The sequence below is a fragment of the Manis pentadactyla genome, chromosome 18, assembly GCF_030020395.1.
Source record: "Manis pentadactyla isolate mManPen7 chromosome 18, mManPen7.hap1, whole genome shotgun sequence".
Taxonomy (NCBI): Eukaryota; Metazoa; Chordata; class Mammalia; order Pholidota; family Manidae; genus Manis; species Manis pentadactyla.
Genome location: NC_080036.1, coordinates 25,007,196 through 25,033,742, shown reverse-complemented (window position 1 = coordinate 25,033,742; position 26,547 = coordinate 25,007,196). Strand labels below are relative to the sequence as shown.

General features: G+C 40.8%; 1 protein-coding gene across 19 annotated transcripts in view; it reads right to left on the bottom strand.

Moving 5' to 3' along the window:
• Window positions 1-26,547, bottom strand: part of AGBL1 (AGBL carboxypeptidase 1) — an 834,111-nt gene that overhangs the window by 454,169 nt on the left and 353,395 nt on the right. For all 19 annotated transcript variants that reach the window (XR_008994688.1, XR_008994687.1, XM_057494793.1 and 16 more), the window contains exons 20-21: window positions 25,052-25,183; window positions 15,194-15,370 (exon numbers count right to left, since the gene is read on the bottom strand). Coding sequence is in view for 17 of the 19 variants with exons in the window: in XM_057494793.1 (XP_057350776.1) it covers window positions 15,194-15,370; window positions 25,052-25,183 (309 nt within the window). In the remaining 2 variants the exon portion in view is untranslated. The remainder of the gene's footprint in view (window positions 1-15,193; window positions 15,371-25,051; window positions 25,184-26,547) is intronic.

The following is a 26,547-nucleotide window of genomic DNA, read 5'->3' as shown; positions in this document are numbered from 1 at the left end:
AAAGCAATTGATGGATTTCATATCTAGTTTCCAGTCTTCATGAAACCTAAGCAACCAAGTATTGAAAGAATATGCCTTCCAATGGAAGCATGTGCTTTTGGGAAATCAGCGCCTGGACTCCTTGGCCCTTTTTCCTCTCATCATTATCTATGTTTAAAGGGAGGAATCCATGTACTTTCAGACTTGAAATACATTGGGTTTTGTCTTCACACTTATTTTTCTCTTAGCTTTGAGCACTTTTCTTCTGTCTTTGACTCCATCATACTCCAACTTGCTTCCAACGTTGAAACTTCAGGGCATTAGCACAAATAAAACTTGTAGTTCTGGACTCTAAGACAATTTTGTTTTTCTTGGAGAAAATAGTAGCCCATCTTCTTTACATTCCCCAGCTGGTAACACCATGGCATTTCTTTTAAAACATTTTCAAAACATGGTTGCAGTTTTTGAACTTCGGGAATCAGGCAAGTCTAGAGGTTGAAAGGTACAGACAGTAAGTCCATTTCTCTGGCTCAGGCATGTCCCAATACCTTTAAAGTTGGAGGATAACTTGGATATCATCTAATTCAATCTTCTGGTTTTTTGTTTAAGGAAAGCGAGACTCAAAGAGAGGGCCTGGGGAAATAAATATCTGTAGATAAGCAATAACTCTCAATTATGGACCTACAAAGGGATAACTGGCAATGTCTGGGTACATTTTCAGTGTCAATACTAGGGAGGTGTTACTGGCATCTAATGGGTAAAGGCTAGAGATACTGTTCAAAATCCTATAACAGAGTAAAAGCCCCCTCAACAAATAATTATCCACCTCCAAAATGTTCATAGTATCCAGGTTAAGAAAGTCTGAGCTAAAGAGGTCATGCCTGCTTCAGTAATCCTTTTAATGTCTCATGCCACCATATATCCATAACCATGGCCTATGAACCTCATAATCCAAATTATACTAACACCCCATGTCCGGGAGAAAGAGAAGAAGTCTGCTGGTTCCTATTGTACCACCTTCCTTGGTAATCTCTTTAATGTTTCATGATTAAAACTATAAATGATCTTACTTCTGCACCAGTGTAGAGTCAGTGAGGAAGATCTATATTAGGGATGTTTGGGGGAGAGGGAGATTTTATTTCTAGATTATACTTTGGGGTTGATTGTGAACAGCTGTACTCAACCCATTCATGGGTGACTGAGGAGTGTTAGGACACAAAAAATGAATTCCTAGGATAACTGGCAATGGTTGACAATGGTAAATGAGGTTTCAAGTGAATGATAAAATGATGGTCCAATTTGAAAGTCAAACTGATAGTTTGTTTCAGTGGCTTCCTTTAGGGAATCATTTCACAAAAGCTAAGAAATACATGGACAGAAGAATCCATGCATTCCTTTGTAACAATATGTCTGAATGAGAAAACTTGTAAGAAATGTTGCCATGACATTTTGCTATTAGCTGATCTAGGGATGAAAGTAAGAAGCAAACTGTCAAAATCATGAGATGCCAGAATTTGGAAAAAATGTTTAAAATAGAAGTGGCCGTTTCATTTCCATGCTGTGGTCCTTCCTATGCTGAGTTCCCCCATTCATTCAGCTTAAATATGCTGTATTTATGGTCGATCAAAATGCCACGTGGAAATGCAATTTCTTACACTGACCATGAGCGAGAGATCAAGGCCAAGCCAGGTTTTAATTTGATGAATGATATTTTGTAATATCCAGTTCATAATGTATTTTTAAACCCTTTGACCTAGCAATTCCCATTTGTAACTCTTAGTACTTGCTAATAGTGGTGGTAAGTGGGGTGAAATTTATACATGAAGATTTTTGTAGAGTTGCAAAAAACAGGCAAAAATAGAAGCAATCTAAATGTCTAAAAATTGTAAGTAAGTTGTAGTGTAATAAAATGCAATATTGGAAAAACTGCAATTGTTGGAACCATGAAGTCTTCAGAGAAATGTGGGAATTCTTGTAATTAAAAATGAATAGTTCAGAAGATTGGAGACTGATGAGAATTAGGCTTGGGGTGGATTAAGATTGTGCATTGAGCATTGAGTCCCCTATACAGAATTTTATTGTTCTTAACAACCATTTGATCAATAAATATGAGAGATGCCCTCACAAAGACAAAAAAAAAAAATGAATAGTCTACAAATATTTTTACTGACTGATGACAAGTGTGTAAAATCTGTGTGTATCATCAAAGTCTGGAAAGAAACATCTAAATGACAAAAGCGATTGAAGACATAGGTTTACATATTTATGGGCCATACTGCTTTTCTTTTTGTTTTGCCCTTAACTTCTCTATAATATACATATGGTCAGGTTTAACCCACAGCCTCTTTTTTCATTCAAAATAATACCAAATATATAGATTACCATTAGGAAGTTCGTAGCAATAAAGAAACCTATAATAAGAATTTTGGAGTGCAAGGAAGTATAAGCATTAGAATTTAAATTAGGCTGTGATGAGGATAGAGTCAGTGGTGTTGAAGCAGTAATAAGTGTACGTTAGAAAGTCTCTCACGAGGTTAATGCAGCAATTTCACATTCTCATCCATTCATGGCGTGATCACAGAATCAAGAATTTCAGAGGAAGTTGGCCATGGAGTTTCTCTATTACACCAAACTCTGCTTCTTTAGTTCCTTCAGTAACATCCAAAGTAGTTGGTTTCCCTGCCTATGCTTTACTTCCTGATGCTACGATCATCCTTTCTCTCTCACACATGCTCATGAGATGATTTTCCTTCTTACATTTCCTGTCTGGAATCCAGTTCAAAAACCTGGGAGTCATCCCGAGACTTTTCTCCCTTCGTCATCTCTCACTACCTCACCCAGCCCATTGTCAGCTCTGGCCAGGTCCGCCTCCTGAATCTCTCTTGAATTTGTCTCTGTTGGGTGCTTCCGAAGGCTTTGGGCTATAATAGCCTCCTAGCTGTGGGCTATTACAGTAGCTTTCTGCCTGGTCTCCCTGTCCCCACTGCCATTCAGCACACCTCTGATAAAAGACAGATAGGATCCCATTACTTCTATCCTTAAATCATATTGCTGGGCACCTATTATCCTTGAAAATGAACTCCATCCTCCATAGGATGGCTCAAAAGGCTTTTTTTACCCAACCATTATATTCTTGTACTACAATTCTCTCTTAAGTCCCTGAAAGTCAAGTCATATTACTGAATGGAACGCATTTTTCTGAGTTGAAGAAAGCAGAAATCCCAGCTTTCTCATGCTTAGCATGATGATCACTTTAATGTCATCTGATATCACAGTCACATTTTTAACATAGTCATTTTAATCCTATTGCATTACCAGTAAGTAAAACCCTTAAACATTGTTCTGTAAACCTTTTTGTACTTGAGTGATTTCTTTTTGTTTCAACCAAGTTCAGGACTTCCCAGTTATCCATATTAAGCTCCTCTTTTGATACGTTGCCCAGGATTCCATTTTGCTAAGATCTTTCTAGACACAAATTTTGCCATGTAACCTAATAACTGCTTGTACCAGCTTTGCGACACCTGAAGATTTCATCAACATTGAGGCAACATGGAGTAACTGAGATAGATACAGAGGATTTGGTATGTTCTATATCTAACTTAGAACACAGCTTAAATCCTAATCATACCACTGAAACGTTATCAAGCATTTGGAATGTCACTTAAATGGCCTCCATCTGGGATTTCACAACAGTAGACTGAGTATAGCAAACATAAGAGAAATGATAGATGACATAAGGGTGGTGATGGTGAAGGCAATTAGCTAGGATATTGTGTCAGACGTGATACTAAGTGCTTTACATACAAATATGCTTTAGTTCTCATTGTTCTGATGACTACACTAAAGCTTAAAAGGAATAAATGATTGACCTAAACAGAGTCAATAAATATTAGAGCTAGTGTGCAGAAATGCTAATGGCCATGTGAATGTATTTATCACATTCCTCTTTTCTGTCTGAGTCATCCATTGCTCAAACAGACAACTGTTTATTTCACTGGTTCTGTACTGATGGGAAGTAAGGGTTCTACTTTTTCACCATTACCAATCAATGACATCCCTGTACATGTTTCTTTGTGCGCATCTGGAATTAAATTTCTGGAAGTAGAATTTTAGGATTAAAGGTTCTGAATATTTTTATTGAAATTGCCAATTTGTACTGTAACTTCTTAAATTAAAGCATAAAAAGATCTTGGGAGTTGTATAGAACATATCTTGGGCACCTCCTCAGCTTACCTTCGTAAACTCAGTTCCTGGACCCCCAAGTGGTGAGCTTTGCCTTCGGAGCCACCAATTCTGAGCAGACCCTCCCAGTTCCACAGCCTGGGGCACGCTGGTTGCACTCCTAGGAGGAATTCCTTAATCGCTGCTGTTACAGAGCAAGACCAACCTGAGAAGCCTGAATTTCTGGCTTCTCCCCCTCTTTCCAGATTTGAATGAGTGGCTGCACAAGTGTTATGCAGAAAGACAGAGGTGAGAGAGATGAGAACAGGGTGATGTCCCCCAAGAACTCAGGGAGTTAATCAGATTAAGCCAGAGAGCCGGAGAGGACTCATGCCCTTTGCAATGTGAGTTCACTCCATGTGCTCTGACTCGAATCTGGGCCGACCTGGAGACTTGCTCTCATGCAGGTGAGATGGGGCAGAGACAAGGGGCAAGCCTCATGATTATTCTCCTAAAAAAATGCCAAGATTAGCCTAAGAAGAACAAGAAGGATGTACCTTAAGGTAAGGCAAGCAGTCTTCACGGATGTGTTCCCAGTACTTGGGAGTGGCCACTATCTTAGAAACAAAAGGTTTGTCCTACAGAATCTCCTAGAGGACCGGCTATAGACCATGGCATACTGTCTCTCACCAGAGACAGAATCATGAGATGAGGCTGCCTGACAAGCCTACGCCCCTGACCCTTTACCTTTGCCCCATTCTTGAAAGCCTTTAAAGACAAAATCCCAGCTTCTGGGTGCGTCTCCTCCTCTCTGAGGTTGCCTGCACTCCCCTTTCTTGAAGTGTGTATTTTCAAAAGACTTCCACTGCTCAACTTACTACACTTTGTCTCCGTGCTCTCCCAGTGGTGTCTTTGGCACTTTGGTATTTCATTCTGTTTTCCAGACTTTTCAGCACAAGTCTTCACTCTCTCTGTCACTCCAGATACGCAGGGAAGGGCTGCTGTGAGCCCTGATTTGGCCTTTGCATGTTCCAGAATGAGCTTCCGTTTCCTCCCCCTGTTGTTCCCTCCTCTCTGCTTGACTCAAGTGCACCTGCCTTCCTCGGCCTTGACTCCAGCCCGCTCCTCCCTCAGAGTGGTTCAAATAAAACTCTCATTCTGCTTCACTGCTGTGTCTCTGGCCTTCAATTCTTGGTTGTGGTGGGGACAAGAAGCGAGGACAGCACACTCATCACCCCAACACTAGCATGTAAAGAGAAGAGGGTGAGGTCCACCAAGAACTCAGGAAGTTAATCAGATTAAGCCAGAGAGCCAGAGACTCTTAGTTTTAAAAAAATAGAAATCTTTGAGCCTGCTCCATTGGAGTGACGACATGGTGGAGAATATTGAAACATGGGCTGGGAGAGGGAGCCATCAGCTGCCCCCCACGTCAGTCAGGGTGAGCACTGTGCTCTGGGGTCCACTCCCTTTCCTAGAGGGAGAATACCATGGATACTCTGCCTTTCTCAGCACACTTGTAAGAAGATGCTTCTCCCAAGAACCTAGTCATGACCCAAGCACCAAAGAAATGCATCCCAGGTTTAACTAGTCCTTCTTCCCTGTGCTCCAAGCTAAATAAAACCCTCCTTAAATCAATCCTTTCTTTGGTTTTATGTCTGTTCCTTCAGGCTACCTGGCTTAGCGTATTTGCACCGACCACATGGGGAAAGTAAGATTTACAGAGATAAATCATCTTTTCTTCTTGGTGCTTTGAAGCCAAATTATTTTGAAAGGATCAGAGGTCATTTGAGGCTCATTGGATTATCCGAGTGCCAGATTCTGTCCTTATTTTTGATACAATGAACGCTTTGCTGCAATGGGCATTTAAATTTCACAGCTCCCAGGGCTTTAGTAATCCCAGGAAAGGCCCCTGCTGGCATCCTTATTAGCATCTGAGCTTCCTGATTTTTATTTAATTCTTCTTAATAATCTATCACAATGCTGACAGACATTATGGGATTGAGGGCTACAGAATGAAGACAGTATTTCACTTCACCATTAGGCCTGTGTTGAGTTAAGGTTCATAACGTGCTTTGAGATCACATGCAACGTAGTCAAAAACAAAGCAGAAGAGAATTCCAACGCAACACTTGCTGAATCACAGCTAATAAGGAAGGGAAGCAAAGTGATAGGCATTGTTCTCTCTGAAACGATAACATTAGCATACGGGTTTCTTGTTGGTATCTAGGAAGGAATTGAAGTGGCACTTCAAGGCATAAAACGCATTTGGGAAAGTATCCTCTTTTCTAAGCCCTAGAGCCGGGAAGGTTTTAGAAGATATGGGGGCGTGGGGCGGGGGTACAAATTCAACTTGCACTAAAATGTTGGCACAGATTAACAGAATGTCTCACACTAGGGATGACTCAACTCCTAAGTCACATCCACACACAGCCCCTCATTCTGGCTCACAAAAAAATCTGCGGGTAAAGGTCCTGGCCCTAACTGGAAGGTTAGCGCACCCCAATTTCCCTTTCTTGATCCCTCAGCTTTTCTCCCCTCCCTGCCCCTCAAGGGTGCTCGGCGTCATGCTTCTCAAACACTCCTGGGAACATGGGTCACCTGGGGATCTTGTGAAAGGCAGATCCTGATGCCACAGGTGAGGCCTGGGATTCTGCATTTCTGACAAATCCTGGATGAAGCAGATGCTGCTGCTCCTGAGTTCAAGCAACACCCCGCCCCTTGGCGCACCTCGTGAGAAGCCGCACCTGTAAAGATTAGAGACCTTTCTAATCTCAGAAGATGTGGACTGAAGGTTCAGTGCAGGCACACTGAACGAAATGCATCGTTGTTCTCGTGCTAATTGATAAGTAGGCAGAAATAGCGATTTGCAGACTCCATTTGCTTATCGCAAAGTCAAGCCAGCACTTCTGGAGCTGATTTAAGAGCTGAAACTGGGAAGCGTGAAACGCACCCTCTGGAGATCTCAGATTCAAACTAAGGCAAGAAAGAGCTCTTAATCTTTTGGTGGGTGGCCCACCCTTGCAGGAATATCTGAAAACTATAGATTCTCCCTCCAAAAAAATGTACACATAGGCAAACCATTTTTTTTTATATATATACTTCTATCTGTTCATCAGTTCTTTTACTCTACAGGCAATTTGAGAAATCTTGACAAGGGAGTGTCAAGGAACTAGGAAAACACAGACACAAAGAGAAGCATCTTTAAACTCTCACTGGGATGTTAGACAGTTTTTAAGTACAACTCTTGGGGGAGAACTAAGCCAATTAGCTAAATCACACACAAACACACACACACACATACACACAAAAGGTTGGGAGAGGCAGAAAATTTGAGACAACATAACAAAAGCCATGGAAAATTTTCTACAGCCCAAAGGAGTTCAGGAACAAAACAAAACAGAAACTCCTGAGACGTCACTGGCCTCTCACCGCCAGAATCTGAACTTCCAGGGATGCTTAATGAAATGCAGAGTCCGTGCCCCGGATAAAATGGAGACATGGTTCAGAAATCTTCACCATCCAAGATCCCTAGGTAATTCTGATACACACGACATTTCGAGAAATATTAGTCTTCAGATTATATTAATGAAATTAAGATATCCCCACCCACTCCCATTCAAAGCTCGGAAAGTTACATTCCAACATGAAGCTGCCTGTAGACTAAGGAAATACTTCCAAAAGACAAGTGACCCAAAATGTATACCCTTGTGTTGTGCTCATGATTAGGATAGGCTTTTAAATTCAGCAGTCTTTGGAGGAATTTAAATCTGGTTTCTATCCTGACCTCCACCCCTTCCTTATTCTTCCGCTAGAAGCAGGCTCACACATTTCTCTTCCCCTTTCTAGGACCTTACCTATGAATTGGCTATAATGTAGATTAGATTACGTAGGAAGTTTGATAGAATGAAGGGTAGATAATACAGGAAACGTTTAGGTAATACATACAGAAGTTGCTTTCGATATACTAAATCTATTAACATAGCTACATGGATATCAGTCTCTGTAAAAGCCAAAATCTATGGTTCTCAATGCTGGCTTCATATTAGAGATGACGGAAATCACAGGGACCTAATCCCCAACCCCAATGTTCTAATTAAGAAGGTCTGAATAGAATGATTATAGATAAAAGAGTAGGAATCTAAGCATCTTTATTTAAAATAAACAAAGAAAAACCCAATAAACATAGGGGTGAATATATCTTTTCAAATCAGAGATTTTCTTGAAGTAAATGCCTAGATGGACTTACTAGGTCGTATGGTATTTCTATTTTAGTTTTTTGAGGAACCGCCATACTGCTTTCCATAGTGGCTGCACCAGTTTAATTCCTACCAACAGTGCGGGAGAGTTCCCATTCACCATGTCAAAACAAAAAAATACCTGATTCAAAAAGGTACATGCACCCCTATGTTTATTACCACATCATTTACAACAGCCAAGATAAGGAAGCAACCTAAGTGTCCATCAATGGATGAAAGGCTAAAGAAGATGTGGTACATACATACAATGGAATATCATTCAGCCATCAGAAAGAAAGGCATCCTGACATTTGTGACAACATGGATAGCCCTGGAGGGTATTATGCTATAAACCTGACAAATCCTGGATGAAGCAGACGCTGCTGCTCGTCAGTGCAAACAACACCCCCCACCCCACCCCGTGAGAGGCGGCACATGTAAAGACTAGAGACCTTCATGATATCAGAAGATTTAGACTGAAAGTACCCCAAGACACACTGAACAAGATGCATCACTGTTCTTGTGCTAATTGGTAAGTAGATAAGTCAGGAGGAGAGAGACAAATGCCATATGATTTCATTTATATGCAGAATTTAAAAACAAAACAAAACAAAATGAACAAAACAGCAATAGACTCAGATACAGGAAAGTGACTGGTGGCTCCCATGGGGGAGGGGCTGGGGGACAAAGAGGCACAAAATCTCAACCATAATATAAATTAATCACAGGGATGAAAGTACAGCACAGAGAATATAGCCAATGGTTCTGTAACATCTTTCTATATTGACAGATCGTAGCTACACTAGTTGGGTGAGCATCTAATAATGCCGAATCCCTGTTGTATACTTGAAACCGATATAACATTGTATAGCAACTATACTTCAATACAAAAATATAAAAACAATGACAAAAAAGATAGAGAAAGCCTAACAATCAACTTTTAGGCAATAAAAAAAGAAAACTCACCTTAAAAAGTCTCACATACAATCAATAATAAAACAAGCAATGTACATGTATTGAGTGTTTACTATGAAAAAAGTGCAAAATGTTTTACAAGCAGTAGCTCACATGGGCTTTCCAACATCCCCCGTACACAGCGACTTTGAGGAACACCACTGCTCCCCCATCAGAACTCTAGAGGTCCGGCTGCCGCTTACGACCAGGACGGCTACATGCAGACAGGCAGTCACACCACACTATCAGCTATGCTACCTGTATGAGTCTGTCTGTGAGAACCACTGGTACGTCTGTCTGTATATATGTACCTGTGCTTGTGATAGAGAGGACAGAGGCGATCCTGTAGCTTGGCACATGGGGAAAACAAAGCCCAAAGAGCTGCGGGAGAGCAACAGGTCCCTCATGGAAAAAGGGCAGAAGTCACCAGGAAGCAAAATGAATACAGCCAAGAACGTGGGAGGCTGTCGCATGCGGACTCAAAGCGGTTGTCTTACTGCAGACTCACTCTGCTCGCCCCACTTTCTCTGCCAGTAGAAAGCTGCCACTGTACAGGCGTTACATGCCTCCAGTTCCTCTTTGTTAACTCTGGAAAGGTCAAAAAAGCAAACAGGTCACATAGGATGAAGGAGGATGGAGGCGTGGGATAGAGACTCCCGACAATTAGCCAATTGGTGCTGAAAGCTTTCTTCCCAGAGAAATGCATGTCTGCAGAATGTGTTGCAGAAGATTTTTAGGGGTTTCATCATCACACCGGGCCACACGCACGGTCTGGGTAACCATAAGCCCCTTGGATTCCCTGAAAAGGCAGCCTTTGTCAAGCATGACTTAACAGAGACCATACCTATTTCTTAGTTCTAATTGTGTCTTCCTACTATAAGTAATAAGCCCGTTGCTGTACATCTGCCTAGTGCCACCCAAGAGCAGAAGCTGGACTCCTGTTTCCAAAGCCTGCCTCCTTCCACCAACGACCTTCTACTGGCAGAAAGCATGAGGGGTGGGACACAGTAAAAGCAAAGATTCCTGGGCCAGGCGTGCCTGGGTTCAAATCCTGGTTCTAAAACTTACTAGCTGTGTGTCACTGAGCAAGTTACTTAACCTCTCTACCTAAGTGTCCCCATGAGAAAGATAAGGATGATGATGATGATGATAAAGTCAACTCTGAAAAGTTTGTCCCGTGGTAGAAGAGATGGAGTCATTTAACATATGTAAAAAGCTCAACACAAAGTAAGTACAAAAGGTGTATCTGCCATCATTACTGCCACTTTCCAGGCACTGGCTGGTGTCATACTCAGGCGGTGCTCATCAGCGTCCATTAGACACGACATGGCCCCCACACTTGTCCCCCAAGATGTTCCAAGAAAACATGAACCTTTTCATTTCCTCAATCATCAGGAAGAGAGAAAACAAGGGCAGTTATACTTTGTTGGAGCTTTATAACATGGCAATAGGAAGACAGAAATAACCTCTTTTTTGGTTCTTGGATCTATATCCTCTGTACCATCTTGCCTGGCCCAGTGTAGAGGGTCTCTTCAAAAATTCATGTCCCTCCCAGAACCCCAGAATGTGACCTTACTTGGAAACAGGGTTGTTGACGTTGTGACTAATTAAGACCAGGTCCGAGTGGAGTAGCCGGGGATCCTAAAGCCAGTATGACCAGTGGCCTTTTAGAAAAGCAGAGAAGTTGGAGAAAGACCAGCACACAAGTGGGAAGGGCCATGTGATGGCAGAGCAAGAGGCTGGCGTGGTGCATCTGTAAGCCAAGGGCACCAGAGCTCTCCTCTGGGCAGGGCCAGGTTCCCTACGTGGCTAACGGGGGCAGCGCATGAATGAGAGGACACTGGGAGCTGGAAAGCCAAGTGGAGCCGATGTCACTTCTTACAAGAAATTCAGCCCTATCAAACCATCTTGCGACAAACACTTAGTCACAACAGTAATGTTTCCTAATCTAGGCTTTTTTGAAATATTGTTACAAGTTGTTTTGCAGAAGTTGTGGGGCAGAAGGATTTTGGGGGCACAGTCACCTGTGAGTGGCAAGGAAAGAAGAATTGGGCTGAAGGGGGGAGCTGAAATGCGATGCAATTGCAGCAGAGGCCCCGGCCAGTCCTGCAGCGAGGCCAGGAGCTGGAATGACCCTCTAGAGCTTTCCTGACTAGGGCTCAGAGGCTCGTCCTTTGTACCCCGAAATAGACCGGCCATGGGTGCAGGCTGCTCACAACGGAGGATCCATGGATCTGGTCGAGGCAGCTTCCATCCGCTACAGACAGTCCTGGTGATGGACACAGCTGTGAGCAGCTGGGCAAGTGGACACCTGGGTCCTGCAGAGGGATCTAGGTGTGCGACAGCATCTCCCATGTGCATGGGTGGCAGTCTTCCTGGCTAATAATCTGTTATTAGAATGTGGTCACGTGGGATTCCACACCTGGACTAGAATCTCCTTCTTCTGGGAAAGAATCGCTTAGATGCTCTCAATCATGGGTATAGCAACAGGTCTGAGGTCTCAGCATTGCATTCTTATGCCTTTCCTCTTTCACCCACACATTTTCTAGGTCCCCCCATTGCCAAGACTCTTACAAACTCCATTTTAGCATGGCTTCTCATCATGTTCAGACCACAGCAATTTCCTCTCATTTTCTACCTATCCGTTGTCAGAGAGGGTGATCACCTCACTCCACTGGACCCACCATTCATTTTCCACCTGTTTATTCATTAATTTGGAAACCACACATATGTAACACCTATTCTATACTGTACAAAATGTATAAAAAAAGAGTGGGGAAAAAGAAGTGGGAAAATTGTCAAAGGTCTCACATGTTGAGATAAGGAGTGGGTTTTTCTCTAGACATGATGCAGGATTATGATTATGGTCAGGACTGTGGCTGGCATGGGTATGGGTGACTGAACGAGCCCTCTGGCAGTGACGGGGAGGATGGGTTCCTGGGACGTCGCCCCCACTTCCCCCATCAGCAAGGATTGCCTGGGGGCATGACAATAGCCTGCTTGGGTGGGAGCACTCACATTATCATCCTAACCCTGTCACACGCCTTTGTATGTACAAACACACCATGTATGTGACCCCAGGTCACACACACGCAGTGCTAGGGGCAGAGTTGTCCACATAGACAGGACACCTCTGAAAAATGAGGCCCGAGAGGATGCACCACTCTGTTTTGGCCTCTGTTCAACAGCTTCCACAGTTTTGGGCCAGTCCCTCATAGGAAAAGGGACTCTCTCAGTGGGTGGGATGGCCACATCATAGACAAATTAGGGAGCTACGTGTATAACCTAGCAATAGAGACTAGAACACAATGAACAAAAAGAGATTTTTTTTTTAATTAGCCAACTATAGGCTGGAAAAGAGAAAATATCATATTAATAACTATTGAAGGTAATAGCTTATGTTCTTTAATGCAGTTCCAACATAAATGTCACTGTAAGAAATAATATTTCATTTCAATACTAACAAATCAGGTACTTCGTGTGCTTGGGGAGAAGTGATTGGAACTACTTTAAAGCCGCGTTAACCAGAGAAACTGCAAAAATACTTATATTCTTAGGAAAGAAGGAAGGAATGCCCCTCGCGGGGATATTTAAGTATCCTCCATCTTTCGGATAAATGGTAATGCTAAACAAAAAATGGAAAGATGACCTTAGAATAATAACCTCGGGGCCCAACTGGGACTCTGCTTCTCAGTGCATTAAAATCATTCGCAATATGCTTGGGATGGAAATTTCTATACTGCTTATGGCTCATAGACTTCATCACACATCTCAAACAAAAGTTAGCAGAACCCCCAACTCCAGGCTGGCTTCCTCTCCCCAGGGTGGGCTCCTCGTATGTGAAATTACTCACCATTGGCTTGCTCTCTGCCATCTTGTGCAATTACTCAGTAATGTTTGTAAGGACAGAAAAACAAAGGGAAGGAGAAATCTATTCAGAGAGGGTCTCACATAGATGTGGGACTGTTGATGCGGAAGCGGGCCTTACACTGTTCGGTCTTCCTCTGGCCTGTTCCCATTTCATTCTTTCTCAGAGACCCGTGCGCAGGCCATGTGGACATTTTCACAGGGCAAATGCTGAGCTGATAATGCAAAAAGCCATACCCCTGGGCAAACCTCGTTCGTCCTTTGTCAAGTCTAACAGCCACAGTGCTTGTCTCAGGAGATCTGGTGCAGGCCTGAACCTACAGGTCGTTTAGTTTTTCAGATCACAGCTCCAAAGGACTCTGAATTACCTGTTGATTTATTGTGAATGGCATTGATGCTTAAGTGACTAGAAGTTGTGAGTCTGAATCAGTGTTTGGAGGAACAAAGTCAGTGAAGGTCATCAGCCTAATGAATCTGTGAGAGACGCACAAAGTTGTCTCTTAAACAAGGGGACTGGCCCCGTTTCATCAAGAGACCTCCAGCTAGAAAGGGTCCCATCTATATCCATAGTCCCTAGAGTCACACGTATCCTAGGTTTACTTTTTCCAATCCTGTGGGTTTTGAACGCCAAGGTTTCTAATGACAGAATCTCCAAGTATATTCACACATGCATTCCCATTTGGCCTTTACAAAAATCTCATGTGAGAGGAAGGAGAGGAAACATTATAAATTCATATCTGCATGGATGATATATGACTGATATTATTAATTAATATCTGCATTGCTTGACGACATATGAAACACACATAGGGCCACAGAGGTCAGTACTTTGCAGCAGTGTGGGTGAGATGAAGACTGGGGTCTTTTGAGGCCCCCACTCTTCCTTTTATTCTGCATCAATATCAATGTGGGCAAGTAAGGGTTAATTAAGTCTAATAATGTATTCATTCAATAATAAAAGGATTCCCCTCAGCAGCTGTTTAGATAACCCAGCTGTTTAACAGAAGTAATGGGTCAGAATGGTTCCATGGCCCTGTGTCAAGCAAACCCTTTGACCAGGTGGGACGTAAGAGAGAGGCCATCACCCGTCACTCCTGTTGATAGCCAACAGATTTCTACCAGCTCAGGGTTCCATCAGTGCCAAGAGCTTCCCAGCTGTTCCAAGAGGCACATCAAAGCCAATACAATGAGCTTCATTGCTGGTGAGGTCCAGGTATTCTTGAGGTGGAATGAAGTCACCAAGGAATAGCTGTCAGCTTGCCTAAGTAATTTAAGAGTCTGTTACCACAGCACTGTCACAATGTCCTTTATTTTTGCTCCTCTAGTGGGGGCGTGGGACCCACAGCCCGCAGAGCCTGCTGTTGCAGCCTTCCCATGGCTCCTGCAGCTAATAGAGCTGCAGGAACAATGTGATGTACAAGGGCCCTTCCCCTGACACTGGAGCAGGAGTCCGAGACCCACTCATCTTGGGGAGCCCTTGTCAAGCACACACTTCTGTGTGCTCTGGTGCCAGCAGGGTAACAGAGAGCTGCTGCTTTAGATAAGCACAAAAGACAGAGAAACACAACACACACACATATGGACACTATCCATGCCCTAACCTACACCATATATAATGCAGAGGGATTTCATCCACTTGTGGTAAGAGGTAGCAAGAGATCCCCATGCACACAACAGGGCCAGGCAGAGGTTCCGTAAAACCTGGTGCGTGGGGGTGCACGTCCAAGGGAGGCTCCCTGCCACTTGCTGCAAGGGCACATGACTGAGAAATCAAATCAGCGGGCTACACGAATGGCTTCTAGGATCAACACAGACTGTGCTGCCAGTAAAAGCAACCATTCAACTAGTTCTTCAAGGTTGGGGAGCTGGGCCAGACTCTACCTGGGGACATCTTCCTCTTTCCAGAGAGAAAGCAAGAATCAAGGGTCTGTGAGAGCCCCCCGATACACCGTATTGCTCCTGGACAGAACGCCTGTGTACCCCACGGCCTCACATACCTGATAGGGGCCCTGGTTGCAGCCACAGTAGCTGCTCTCCATGGTGTAGCTTCTGGACACCCCCATCTCTCTCCACACCACCACCCGGGCGGTGGAGGCTCGGGATTTCTCAATAAGAAAGCTGCAGCTGCTCGTTGTGAATGCTGGCGCCAGCTTATCGAGGATTTTAGGAAGCATCTACAAAAAATAATAATAATAAATCAAATTACGATGAATTAGGTGATCAGAAATGCATATCATAAAAAATTACTTCTCAACATTTATTGAGCATTTCAATATATCAACCACTTAATATGTGCTACTGAAAATCTTGTGTCACCCTCAGAAATGGATATCCGTGGGGTCTTTTATTATTTTAAAAATGAGGAAACTGAGGCTTAGAAAAGTGAGAGAGAAATAGAGCCTAATTGCAACGACAAATGGCTGGAATGGAATCCAAATGCGAACCTGGCCAGCTCCCAAGGCCGTGACCTTCCAAACGCCATCGTTCCACATCGCTGGGGACCACTGTTGCACACATCCACCCAGCCTCATCCGTTCCTGAGTTGAGCCCCATAGAAAGCTACAAACTGCAGAAGGATCTGAAATTTAGAGTGATTCCCACCAGCCTCACTATTTTCTAGCTCTAAAAATCACACTAAGGATTGTTCACTTATCTCAGATAGATACAGGCCACTGATGATCCCTAAGCAGGGGCTCATGTGAAGTTCACTTGCTTCCTAGAAGCATGTAATTGCCAAAACGAATGATTTAGTCTCATTCTGAGTTATTATTTTAATAATAAATCTGACCAATTATAAAATACCTGAAAATCCATCCTCCTGGGTTCATATATTCCACCTTTCCTAGGAAGAAAAACTTTATGCCAGACCACTTAAGAGCCATTTGGGAGGCATCTGTATACCCTCGTCACTGTCTGATCAACAGAGTGGAGCTTCCAGTCACTGGCCCGCCCCCTCCCACCAAGGACAATGACTCAGAGTTGACGGACACCAGGTTCTTACATTAGCAGAAATATTGCATTGAGTCTCAGAACTTTTGCAGCATTAATGAGAAGAGTTCTCTCACTTCATTGTTGATGGAATATCCACAAAACTGTCACACAATATTAAAGAATGTACATTAGATAACGGTGAAACTTTAGGCTTTGGACAAATTGTGGGGAGGACGTAGTGAAGTAGAAAGAGAATCTGAATTAAGGAATTATTTTAAAAGAAGTACAGTTAATTTCCAGAACATTGAGTAGATCTCTTAATATTTCCAATTCTTACTGTCCTGATGTTTAAGATACGTTAATTATATTAATATAAGGGTTAATATGATTAATTATAAATTGCATTTGATATACAACTATAGATTAACATAATTACATATGATATATAAGTACATGTTAACATAATTATTCTATAATTTAGTATGATCTTTTAAGTTCCCATAGCCTCCGGGCCTATGGCATCATCTGGACAGGCAAAATGAAATGCTAATGCTATCCTCACTTGATTTTCTACAATTATCCCTTAATTGATTTCAATCCACTCTTGTCTCTCTTTCCCTATCATCCCTCAACCCATTTTTCTCCTTCAAAGCATTCATTATAATTATGGTAAAATTAGTGTTTATGTAATTTGTTGTTTATTTTCTATCTCCTCTGCAGCTTAGAAGTTCCATAAGTTCAGGTCTGTGTCTTTTTCAAAAGAAAATCTTTGTGTGTGACACTGTGCCACTCATAGAGGACACACCATAGTTATTCACTGCAATAAATAGAATCTGTTAGTCCAGACCCTTAGGGGACTGCTTACGTAGACATAAAATATATAGAATATATATGTAAGTCTATATTATATATATTTATATATCATGCAACTAAAGCAATGGAAAATTCTTGAAAATAGTTTTAATTTATCCATGTTCTACTTTGTTGCAAAAAGTCTAAGCTGGCATCATTTAAATGACCTCTCCTTTCTTATTTGTATGAACCTGGTTTTCTTAGCTCATATAGCCCCTGTCCAAATGACCACACATTCATCTCTGATCCCTTCTTTGGAGCCTGGAGGATGTGGGACTTACAAGGTACAATCGGAGCACCCCTCTTATATCTCCATTCATTTTATTCATGTATTAAATAATGGACTCTAAAACTGCTACAGTACTTACAGTAAAGTCCTAATTCTATGTCCTTCTGACTCCACACAAATTATCTACGTCAGAGTAAGAAATGAAGATGACCATAGCTATGATAACTGGGGATTGTTTTGTTTTGTTTTATAAATATATAGGAAATAGATGGGCTCCTCCTGTGAACTGATCCCTCGAGGCCTTGCCCCAATGCGCTCGGAGGTTTCCCATCTTCAGTGTGGAAAGGAGACTTGGGATTCATCTCTTCCCCTGCCTTTTACTATGTGTCCTTAAATTTAATCTCAGTTTCTAAAAATTAAAAATCACAATAGATATATTCTCACTAACTGCTTACTGTGACTTTTATATGCATTAATTCATTTAATCATCACAAGTGTTTGAGGTAAATTCTGATATTATCTCATTATATAGAGGCCAGACAAGTATCTTTTCAATCATCACAGAGCTAGTAAGGGAATTTTAACCCAGGTATTCCAATTCACATCACTCAAGCATAGTTTAACCACTGTGAATATCTGCTTCTTAAATGAGGTATTGCCATCCCCCAAGTATATAAAGAGGTTTAAATAAGACGTAACATCCAATATGCAAAAGGTAATCCAGTGCATTGTAATATCAAGCATAATTATTATAAACACAGTTCCAGGAAAAGCTCATTTCTTTTTGTGGCTCTTTCTCATTTTCTAAAAGTAGGCTTTGGAAGACATACTAGAGACTCTATTCAGGAGCAGAGCTGCCACTGCAGCCCAGAACCTTCCTGGACCAGGGGTTAAAGGCAGGAAGGAAAGAGTCAGGCGGACCAGACTGAGCCCCACTCCCCCATGTACTTTCTGTGTGACTTCACATGAGCTACTCAGCTCCCCTGAGGCATAAATTCCTCATCCGCAAAATGGGAGAATTAACATCTCCCTATAAGAGTTGTTAGAAGGAATACCTGAGATAATGTACATATTGGGCATGGCATAGGGGTGGGCACTTAGCATGGTCCAACACAGACCTGGCAGGGATTTAGAAACTAGTCCAGAAGTGGCCCAAGAATGAGTCTGCTGCATCCTCACAGACACAGAGTCCATTTAGCCGGGAGCAATCGGATCCGGTGCAGCCTTAGCTCACGGGGGAAAGGATGACTCGGATCCAATTATTCTGGTTTCGAGACACTTAAAAGCACAAGCTGGATTTTACTTCATTTACTTTCTGATGACCCTTTCAGCTCTGTCTGATTCCCCAAATTCAAAGAAAGTGTGACTCTCAATGCTGACTCTGAACTCACCAGATAGCTTCTAGCTCAGAGCTCATTTCTGGGGAGGAGCCCCCTCTAGGGCTCCACAGCCCCTACGGTCAGCTCCACGGAACTCAAATGTCTTCTCTTTTCTCTGGATCAAGCATGTGGCAAGGGTACGGCTGGGCCTAGGGACTGAAAGTCAGAGTTGTGGATTGACACTGTGCAGTACTGGACTTTGAGTAAGTCATTTAACTTGACTAGTCCTAGTTTTTGTGATCATAAAGGAGAAAAGGGATAATAATATTCCCAATCTTGAGTAAGGGAGTAAAGTGCTTAGAAGCCCCAATAAATGGGAGTTATTATTATTATTATTATTATTATTATTACACTTTGAAGTTTGCTGATGTGTAAAGGTTTGGAAGAGTGGAAAGTCACTGCACTCAAATGTTCAACCTTTCAAAATTAAAAAAAAGTTTAAAGTCTCTCTTAGCATTGTATACTTCCTTTGTTTTAATTCAAATAACCCTTCTTTACAAGCACCGAACAAGGGTTTATTCTTGCTCTAATCATATTAATTGTAAACTACAGAGGTGTCGACTCAGGTTTTGTTTCTCTCTGATTCAGCACACCCTTTATAAGGTCACTGAGGTCAGAATCTAGAAGTGTGGACTCTGATTCCGAACCACCTGGGTCCCAACCCCAGTTCTTGGTAACTATGTGACGTTCAGACAATGATTTCATCTCTGTGTCTCCTTTCCTCATATGTGAAGCGGGAGGTTATGAAAAGTACCTATTCATTCAACAAACATTTGTTAAGCATCCTCTATTATTTTACCTTCTAAAATACAGAATAAGATTCAATGAATTAATGCCTATTTAATTTGGGAATTCATGAAGAAGATCAATGACAGAAAATGTCACTAACTGGGGACACTGCCCAGGTCGTAGTGCAGAAGACCTGGTGTCAATTCACTGTTATCCACGACCAGTAATCACAGTTCTTTAAGGTTCAAATTTTAATTACTATAGAATTCATGTCATTCTGCTTTTTCAGGTTTCTCTTGAAATCAGACTTAAGTTGAAAATTATCCATGATACATATTTTTCTTTGTGGAACATCCTAGCACTGCTCATATTTATCCCTCAAAATATTGTCTACTGAAGCCAGCTGGGGGGGAGATCTACCCAACTTTGCAGCAATACAGAGTTAATCTGTCCTTCCTGTGTTACCTGTAATATTTCTGTTCTTGTAGTTATTATTCTCTATTTTAAGTTTCTAATATTCTTCCTCTCTCCCCAGTTATTATTTTTCAGAAGTCCATGCTTTACTGAACTTTGTTACATAAATACATATGACAGTGCTTGGCACATGGTAAATAATCAATACACGTTTGCTTTCAAAAATACATATATCAGGTTTATGGAGGTAGGTGTACAGTTTGATGATTCTTAGTAGATGTACACAATTTTGCAGCCATCACCACCATCCAGTTTTAGGGCACCTTCACCACCTTAAAATTTCTTTCATGGTTATTTCCAGTCAATCCTGCACTGGGAATTCACTTTTCAACTCTATAGTTTTGCCATTTTCAGAAATCTCCTACGAATTAAACCATACATTTGTTTAAATTCTGGCTTCTTTTTAAGTTCATCTGTGTTGTCATACATGTCAGTAGCTTGTCCCTTTTTATTGCTGAATAAGCTTCCATTGTATGAATACACCATGTATGAATATACATGTGACTACATTGTGTATGAGAATACCATGCTTTGCTGGTCCATTCACAATTTGGCAGATCCTAGGTTTTTCCCAGTTTGGGGATACTGTGTATAATGCTGCTATGAACACATAAGTACAAGTCTTTATGTGGATATATGGTTTCTTTTTTTGATTATAGCCATTCTAGTCATTGTGTACCACTATCCCACCATTTTAATTTGCAATTACCTAATGAATAATTACATTGCTAACATTAGACATGTATACATTCTTTTTGATGAGGAGTCCAAACACATCTTTTGCCCTATTTAAAAATTGGATGATTTTCTTATTACTGACTTGTAAAAATTTATATACTCTGGATACAAATCCTTTATAAGATACATGATTTGCAAATATTTCTCCCAGTCTGTGGCTTATCTTTTCTCTTTATTAATAGTGAGTTTTGAAGAGCAAAACTTTGAATTCAATAAAGTCCAGTATATCAACTTTTTCTTCTACAGCTTATACTTCTGGGGTTCTAGGTAAGATAGAATTGATTAATCAAATAAGACAGCATACAGAGATTTTTCTAGTAGGTTACATTCTAGAGTTTAATAGCCTAGTACTTACACTTAGGTTTATAATTTAAGTTAAATTTTATATATGGTATTAAGTAAATACCTAAATTAACTCTGCCAAAAATCAATTGACGACAGATGTGTTAAGTGTATTTCTGCTCTCTCTAATCTGTTCTGTTGAGCTATATCCATCCTTATGCCAATACCATACTTTCATAATTACTATAGCTTAATCGATTTGAGCTCATGTGAAATTTTGAAGTCATGTAATGTAAATGCTTTATTCTTCTTGCACAAGATTTCTTTGGCTCTTCTAGTTTCTTTGCATTTCCACATAAATTATAAGATGAGCTTCTCGATATCAACAAAAAGTCTACTGAGATTTTGATAGGAATTGTATTAAATCTATAAAAAAAAATCCATGAACTTGATAATCTCCCCATTTATATAGATCTCCTTGAATTCTTCTCAACAGTGTTTTGCAGTTTATGGTGTAAAATTAATGCATTATTTTCTGTTTAATTTGTTCCTAATTGACTTCATCTTTTTTATATTATTGCAAATCGATTTTTTTGTTAATTTCATTTCTAGATTGTTCATTTAGAAATAAAATCAACTTTTATATTGATCATGCATTTTGTGACCTTACTAAATTTGCTTAATTACTGTAGTTTATTTTGCAGATTTCTTAGAATCTTCTACCTAAGATACTATATGTCACCTGTGAAGACACTTTGGCTTTTCTCAAACCTGTTTCTCTTTAATGTTTTTCTTGTCTTATTAAACCAGCTAGAATATCCAGTAAAATGTTAAATAGAAATCGTGAGAGAAACATTCTCGCCTTGTTCCTGATCGTTTGGGGAAAGAGGTTAGTCTTTCACCATTAAGCATGACTGTAATTGCAGGACGTTTTTTAGATGCTCAAATTCAGGCTGAAGAATTCCCTTTCTGTTGTGAGATTTTATTTTGCATGGATGTTTAATTTTGTCAAATGCTTTTTCTGCATCTATTGAGATAATGGTGTAGTTTTTGCCATTTGCTTATTTACCAGGAGTAGAACAGTATTTGACTTTAAAAGTTAAACCAATCTCACTCATGAGATAAACCCCACTTTGCCACAGTGAATAATGATTTTCATACACTGCTGGACTTGATTTTCACATTTGTAAATATTTTGGATAGGTGTGTGTGTGAGAGATATTTGCTCTCTTTCCTTGTGCTATCTTTTCTGGCTTTGGTATCAAAGTAATACAGCCCTCATGAAATGAGTTGGGAAGTGTTTCTCCTCTATTTTTTGGAAATAATTTGTTTATAGTTAGTATTATTTATTACAAGTACATTTGGGCCACATTTCATTTGTGGAAAGATTTTTAATTAATGATATAATTTATTTATTTAACATAGGCCTTATTAGATTTTATGTCTTGAGTCAGTTTTAGTAATTAGTGTCTCTTCCTCAGAACTTACCAGTTGTCAGCATACAGTTGTTAATAATATTCTTTCACACTCTAGAAGGCCTGTCATAAAGTCCCCTTTCATTCCTGATTTTTGATAACTTGTGTCTTCTTTCTTAGTCTAACTAAAGGGTTATCAGTTTGCTGACCATAAATTTTGATACATGTTTTTTAAATTTTTATTCAGTTCAAGATACAACCTAATTTCCTTTATTATTCCCTAATAAATTAACTTATTTAATTTCTAAATATTCAGAAATATGTCTAAATTCCTTAAAAAGTTGATTTTTAATTTAATTGTGTTATGGTAAGTGAACGTGCTTGTGTGGTTTCAGTCCTTTAAGATATATTGAGACTTATTTTTTAGCCTAGCACATGGTCTACCGAGGATAATTTTGATGGCCTTTCATAAAGAACACATATTTTTGTCTTGAGAATTGTTATATATGCATCAATTACATCAGGTATTCTGTATAATTACTAATTTTCTATTTGCCTATTATTAAGAGAAGTGTGTTAACATATCCACCGATTCAGTGAATTTTAAAATTTTCTTCTCTCAATTCTATTTTTGCTCATACATGTTGGGGTATATACATTTGCATGCATTCATAATACTTTCCTGATGAATTACTTCATCAGAATTAGGCTTGCTGGGGTCCTACAGGGAGGTCTCTGAGACTGTTTATTTTCTTCATATTCTTTCTGCTGTTATTTTAGTTCAGTAATTTTAGATTGATCTTTAAGTTTAATGATTCATCCCCCTGACATCTCAAATCTGCTAATGATCCCATGCAATGAAATTTTCACTGGTTGATATTTTTTAATTCTAGAATTAACTTACTTTTCTCTCTCTTTCTTTCTTGCTTTTTTAAGATTCTAATTATGTATCAAAATCCCCATTACCATGGCTGAGCCTTAGAGCAAATAGGACATGGAGGATAAGCTGTTGATTCTGCTCTAATAGCCTTGGGGAAGCTCTGCAGCAGCAGTTATGTTTCTGGTGGACAGGAATGAAGAGTACAAAGAAAAACTCTGGGATTAATGGAAATATTTGCAGGTAAAATAGTAGCTGGTCGATTTTTACCTCTTTTAATATTCATTAAACCTGGGGATGAAGCCATTTTGTACACAGTAAATTCATACATCCAGAAAAATAATGGATTTAGAAGAGGTAGTAAGTACCATCAAAATTGTAATATTGTGATTTATAATAGGAAATACATATTTGTTCTTCATCCCCAGGTCCTGACACAGGGCCCCTAAAACCGTCGTGAATTCCTAAGTGATAAGAGGACAAGGAACACTTTTTGTTCTAATGAGATGACTCTGGGTGGGCTTCTGCATGGCTCCTGGCGTGGGGCTGATCAGTAATTCTCTAGAGAAGGGAGATGGGCTGGAAATGGAGTTAATAACTGATCACAGCTACCTAAGGAAGCCTCCCTAAAATCCCAATAATATGGGGTTCAAAGAGCCTCCAGGTTGGTGAACATATCCACACACTTGGGGAGTGACGCCCCCCAACTCCACAGGGAAAGAAGCTCCTGGGCTCAGCACCCTCCCGGACCTCCCTCTGCGTATCTCTTACCTGACTCTTCATTTTTAGCCTTTATTCTATCTTTTAATAGACTGATCATGATAAGTAAGTGTTTCCCTGAGCTCTGTGAGCTGTTCTAGAAAATAACTGAATCCACGGGGGAGGAAGTCATGGGTGCCTCTGACTTACAGCCACGTCAGACAGAAATTGTGGGTGACCTGGGGACCCACTGCTTGCATTGTCCTCTGAAGTGGGGGGCCATCTCCTGAGACTGAACCCTTACCCTGTGGGATCTGACACTATCTCCAGGTAGACAAGGTCAGAATTGAATTCAATTGTAGGACACCCAGCTGTTGTCACAGAATTAATTGGTGGGAGAAAAACACCCATACGCTGGGTGACGGTGAGTGTCAGAAGTGTAGCCTTTGTGTGAAAGAGAAGGAAAAAGACACAGGGGGAGCACTGTAGGTTTTTCCAATACAATAATTTTTCTCCATTTTCTATATAAATTTGAAATAGAGACCAGTTTTTATTTTATGTTTAGACAACTCTGCCTCTTCTGGTTCTTCCTGGATCCCAGTAATCATTAGCTCATTCAGTTTATCCCGACAGCAAGAAATCCTTCCTGCTTCGTCCCTCCTCAACTTCCCCTGTGGTTCAGTGGGAGAAATAGTTACCCTCTAACTGCTGGCACCCCAGAAAAATAGAATTAGGGTCAGGGGATTCCCACTCTGCTTTTTATAGCAAGCTCATGCAGAGGGCTATGAATGGTCCAATACCTTAAATTGTTCATCCCTCCATATTTATTTAAGATCTTTTCATATTCAGTATCATTTTGTTCTTCCCATAAACACGTAACAGAGGCAGTATTTTTACTATCCTCATTTTATTGGTGATAAAATGGCAGTTCAGAGAGGTGATGTCAATGACTCATAGGCGCACAGTTAATAAATGTAAAGCCAGGCATTAAAATGCGGTATCTTGTCTCCAGTTCTCACGCCCTTTGCCCTCTATCGTATCATATAGAAGACAAATTTAAAGCAATGAGGTTGTAAAGCCATTATTCATCTAAAATGTGGGGGTTGTACATGCTTCCAACCTGCTTGTATTATAATTCTACAGTTAAAATAATCAAAATGATTATTTAGGAAAAACAATGGGTAGGGCATGTATCTCAAAGACAAGAACATAGACGCCAAAAGTCTGGTGTCATTTTCCCAGTGACTTACCCTGTAGCTGACATCTTCCAAGAGAGTAGAGGCGTCCACCGTGGACTCTGCTCGCCACAAGGTCTCCTTGATGCTGCAGCCATAGAGGAACACATTCTTCTTTTGAGAGTGGCCGTGGAAATCACAGAAGACCTACGACGGCCAAACAAACAAGAAAGGAAATCCAGGTCAGGTCTATGGGTTTCTTAAGTCTTTAAAATGTCAACTTTCTCAGGTAGACCCTGTTTACTTAGCAGAACCAGCCATGTGGGGCTTGTTGGTGATTTTGGCAAGTGTGACATTCGTAGAACTATCAGGGAGGCAGGCAAATGGGAAAATACTCAGGACTGAACAGGACAGCATGTACAACTCTTTCAAGAAATCTATGTGCAGTTGGGGAGGAGACAGGGTCAGAACTGGAAGGAGAAATAGGAACAAAGCCTTTTAAAAATGAAAGTTTTAAATATTTTAAAAGTCATATGAAATATCCATTTTAAAGGAATAGATTAAATGTAAAAAAGAGAAGCTAATAAATTACTGTAATTTCTTTTTTTCTCTAAAATCTGTTGTGGTAAAAAGTGACCACCAAACTCAGGGGCTCAGTAAATGAAAGTTTTCCAGCGTGTCTTGTTCATTCCAGGATCCAGGCTAAAGAAGAAGCCTCAATTTGGGATATGCTGCTATTGTGACAGAAGGGAGAAGATACAAGGCAGAATATGCTATGGCTCTTAAAGCTTCTACTGAAGAATGGCAAACATCGTGTCTACACCGAAGTCACTGGTCAAAGCAAGTCACCTAGACAATCTTATTATCAGTGGGGTGGGAAGTATATTCCTTCTACATAGTGGCTCTACAAGTCATGTGACAAAAGGCAATGAAGTGAAGCTCTTTTACAAGGAGAGAATGCTTATAATCGAGAAAAATAAGAAAATACAAAATATGACTTCAGATTCTCCCCATCCAGTATGCTTGGCCCCTTGCAATGGACTATGCTCCACCTCCATCAAGAGATGGAGAATATTTCTTCGCCCCTTGAATCTGGACTTAGGCATGTGGCATATTTTGGCCAATGAGGATTAGCAACTACGATGCAAATGGAATCTTGTAAAGGAATTGATCCCTGGGGCTTGCTGTTTAGCTGCTCCTGAGAACCCTGAAACAACTGCCAGGTGAAGGAACATAGGCTGGCCTGCTACAAAGTCATCCCCCATTGGCCTAGCTGGTATCAAGCCAACCTCTAGACCTGTGAATGAATTCATCTTCAACCACGCAGCCCTGACTGAGCTGGCTCACACCAGAAGAATCACCAGTTTACCTGGATAATTCTCATGCAGCATCATTAGAAATCATGCAAAGTTTTGTTTAAGCCAGTAAACATTGGGATGGTTTGTTATCTAGCAAAAGTAGACCGCTACAACAAGCTGTCCTTGTAGTCTAAATATTTACTTCCTTCCTTTCCACACACAAAATATGTTCACCTCTTCCCCAAGAAAGACACCCTGGACATCCCATTCCAT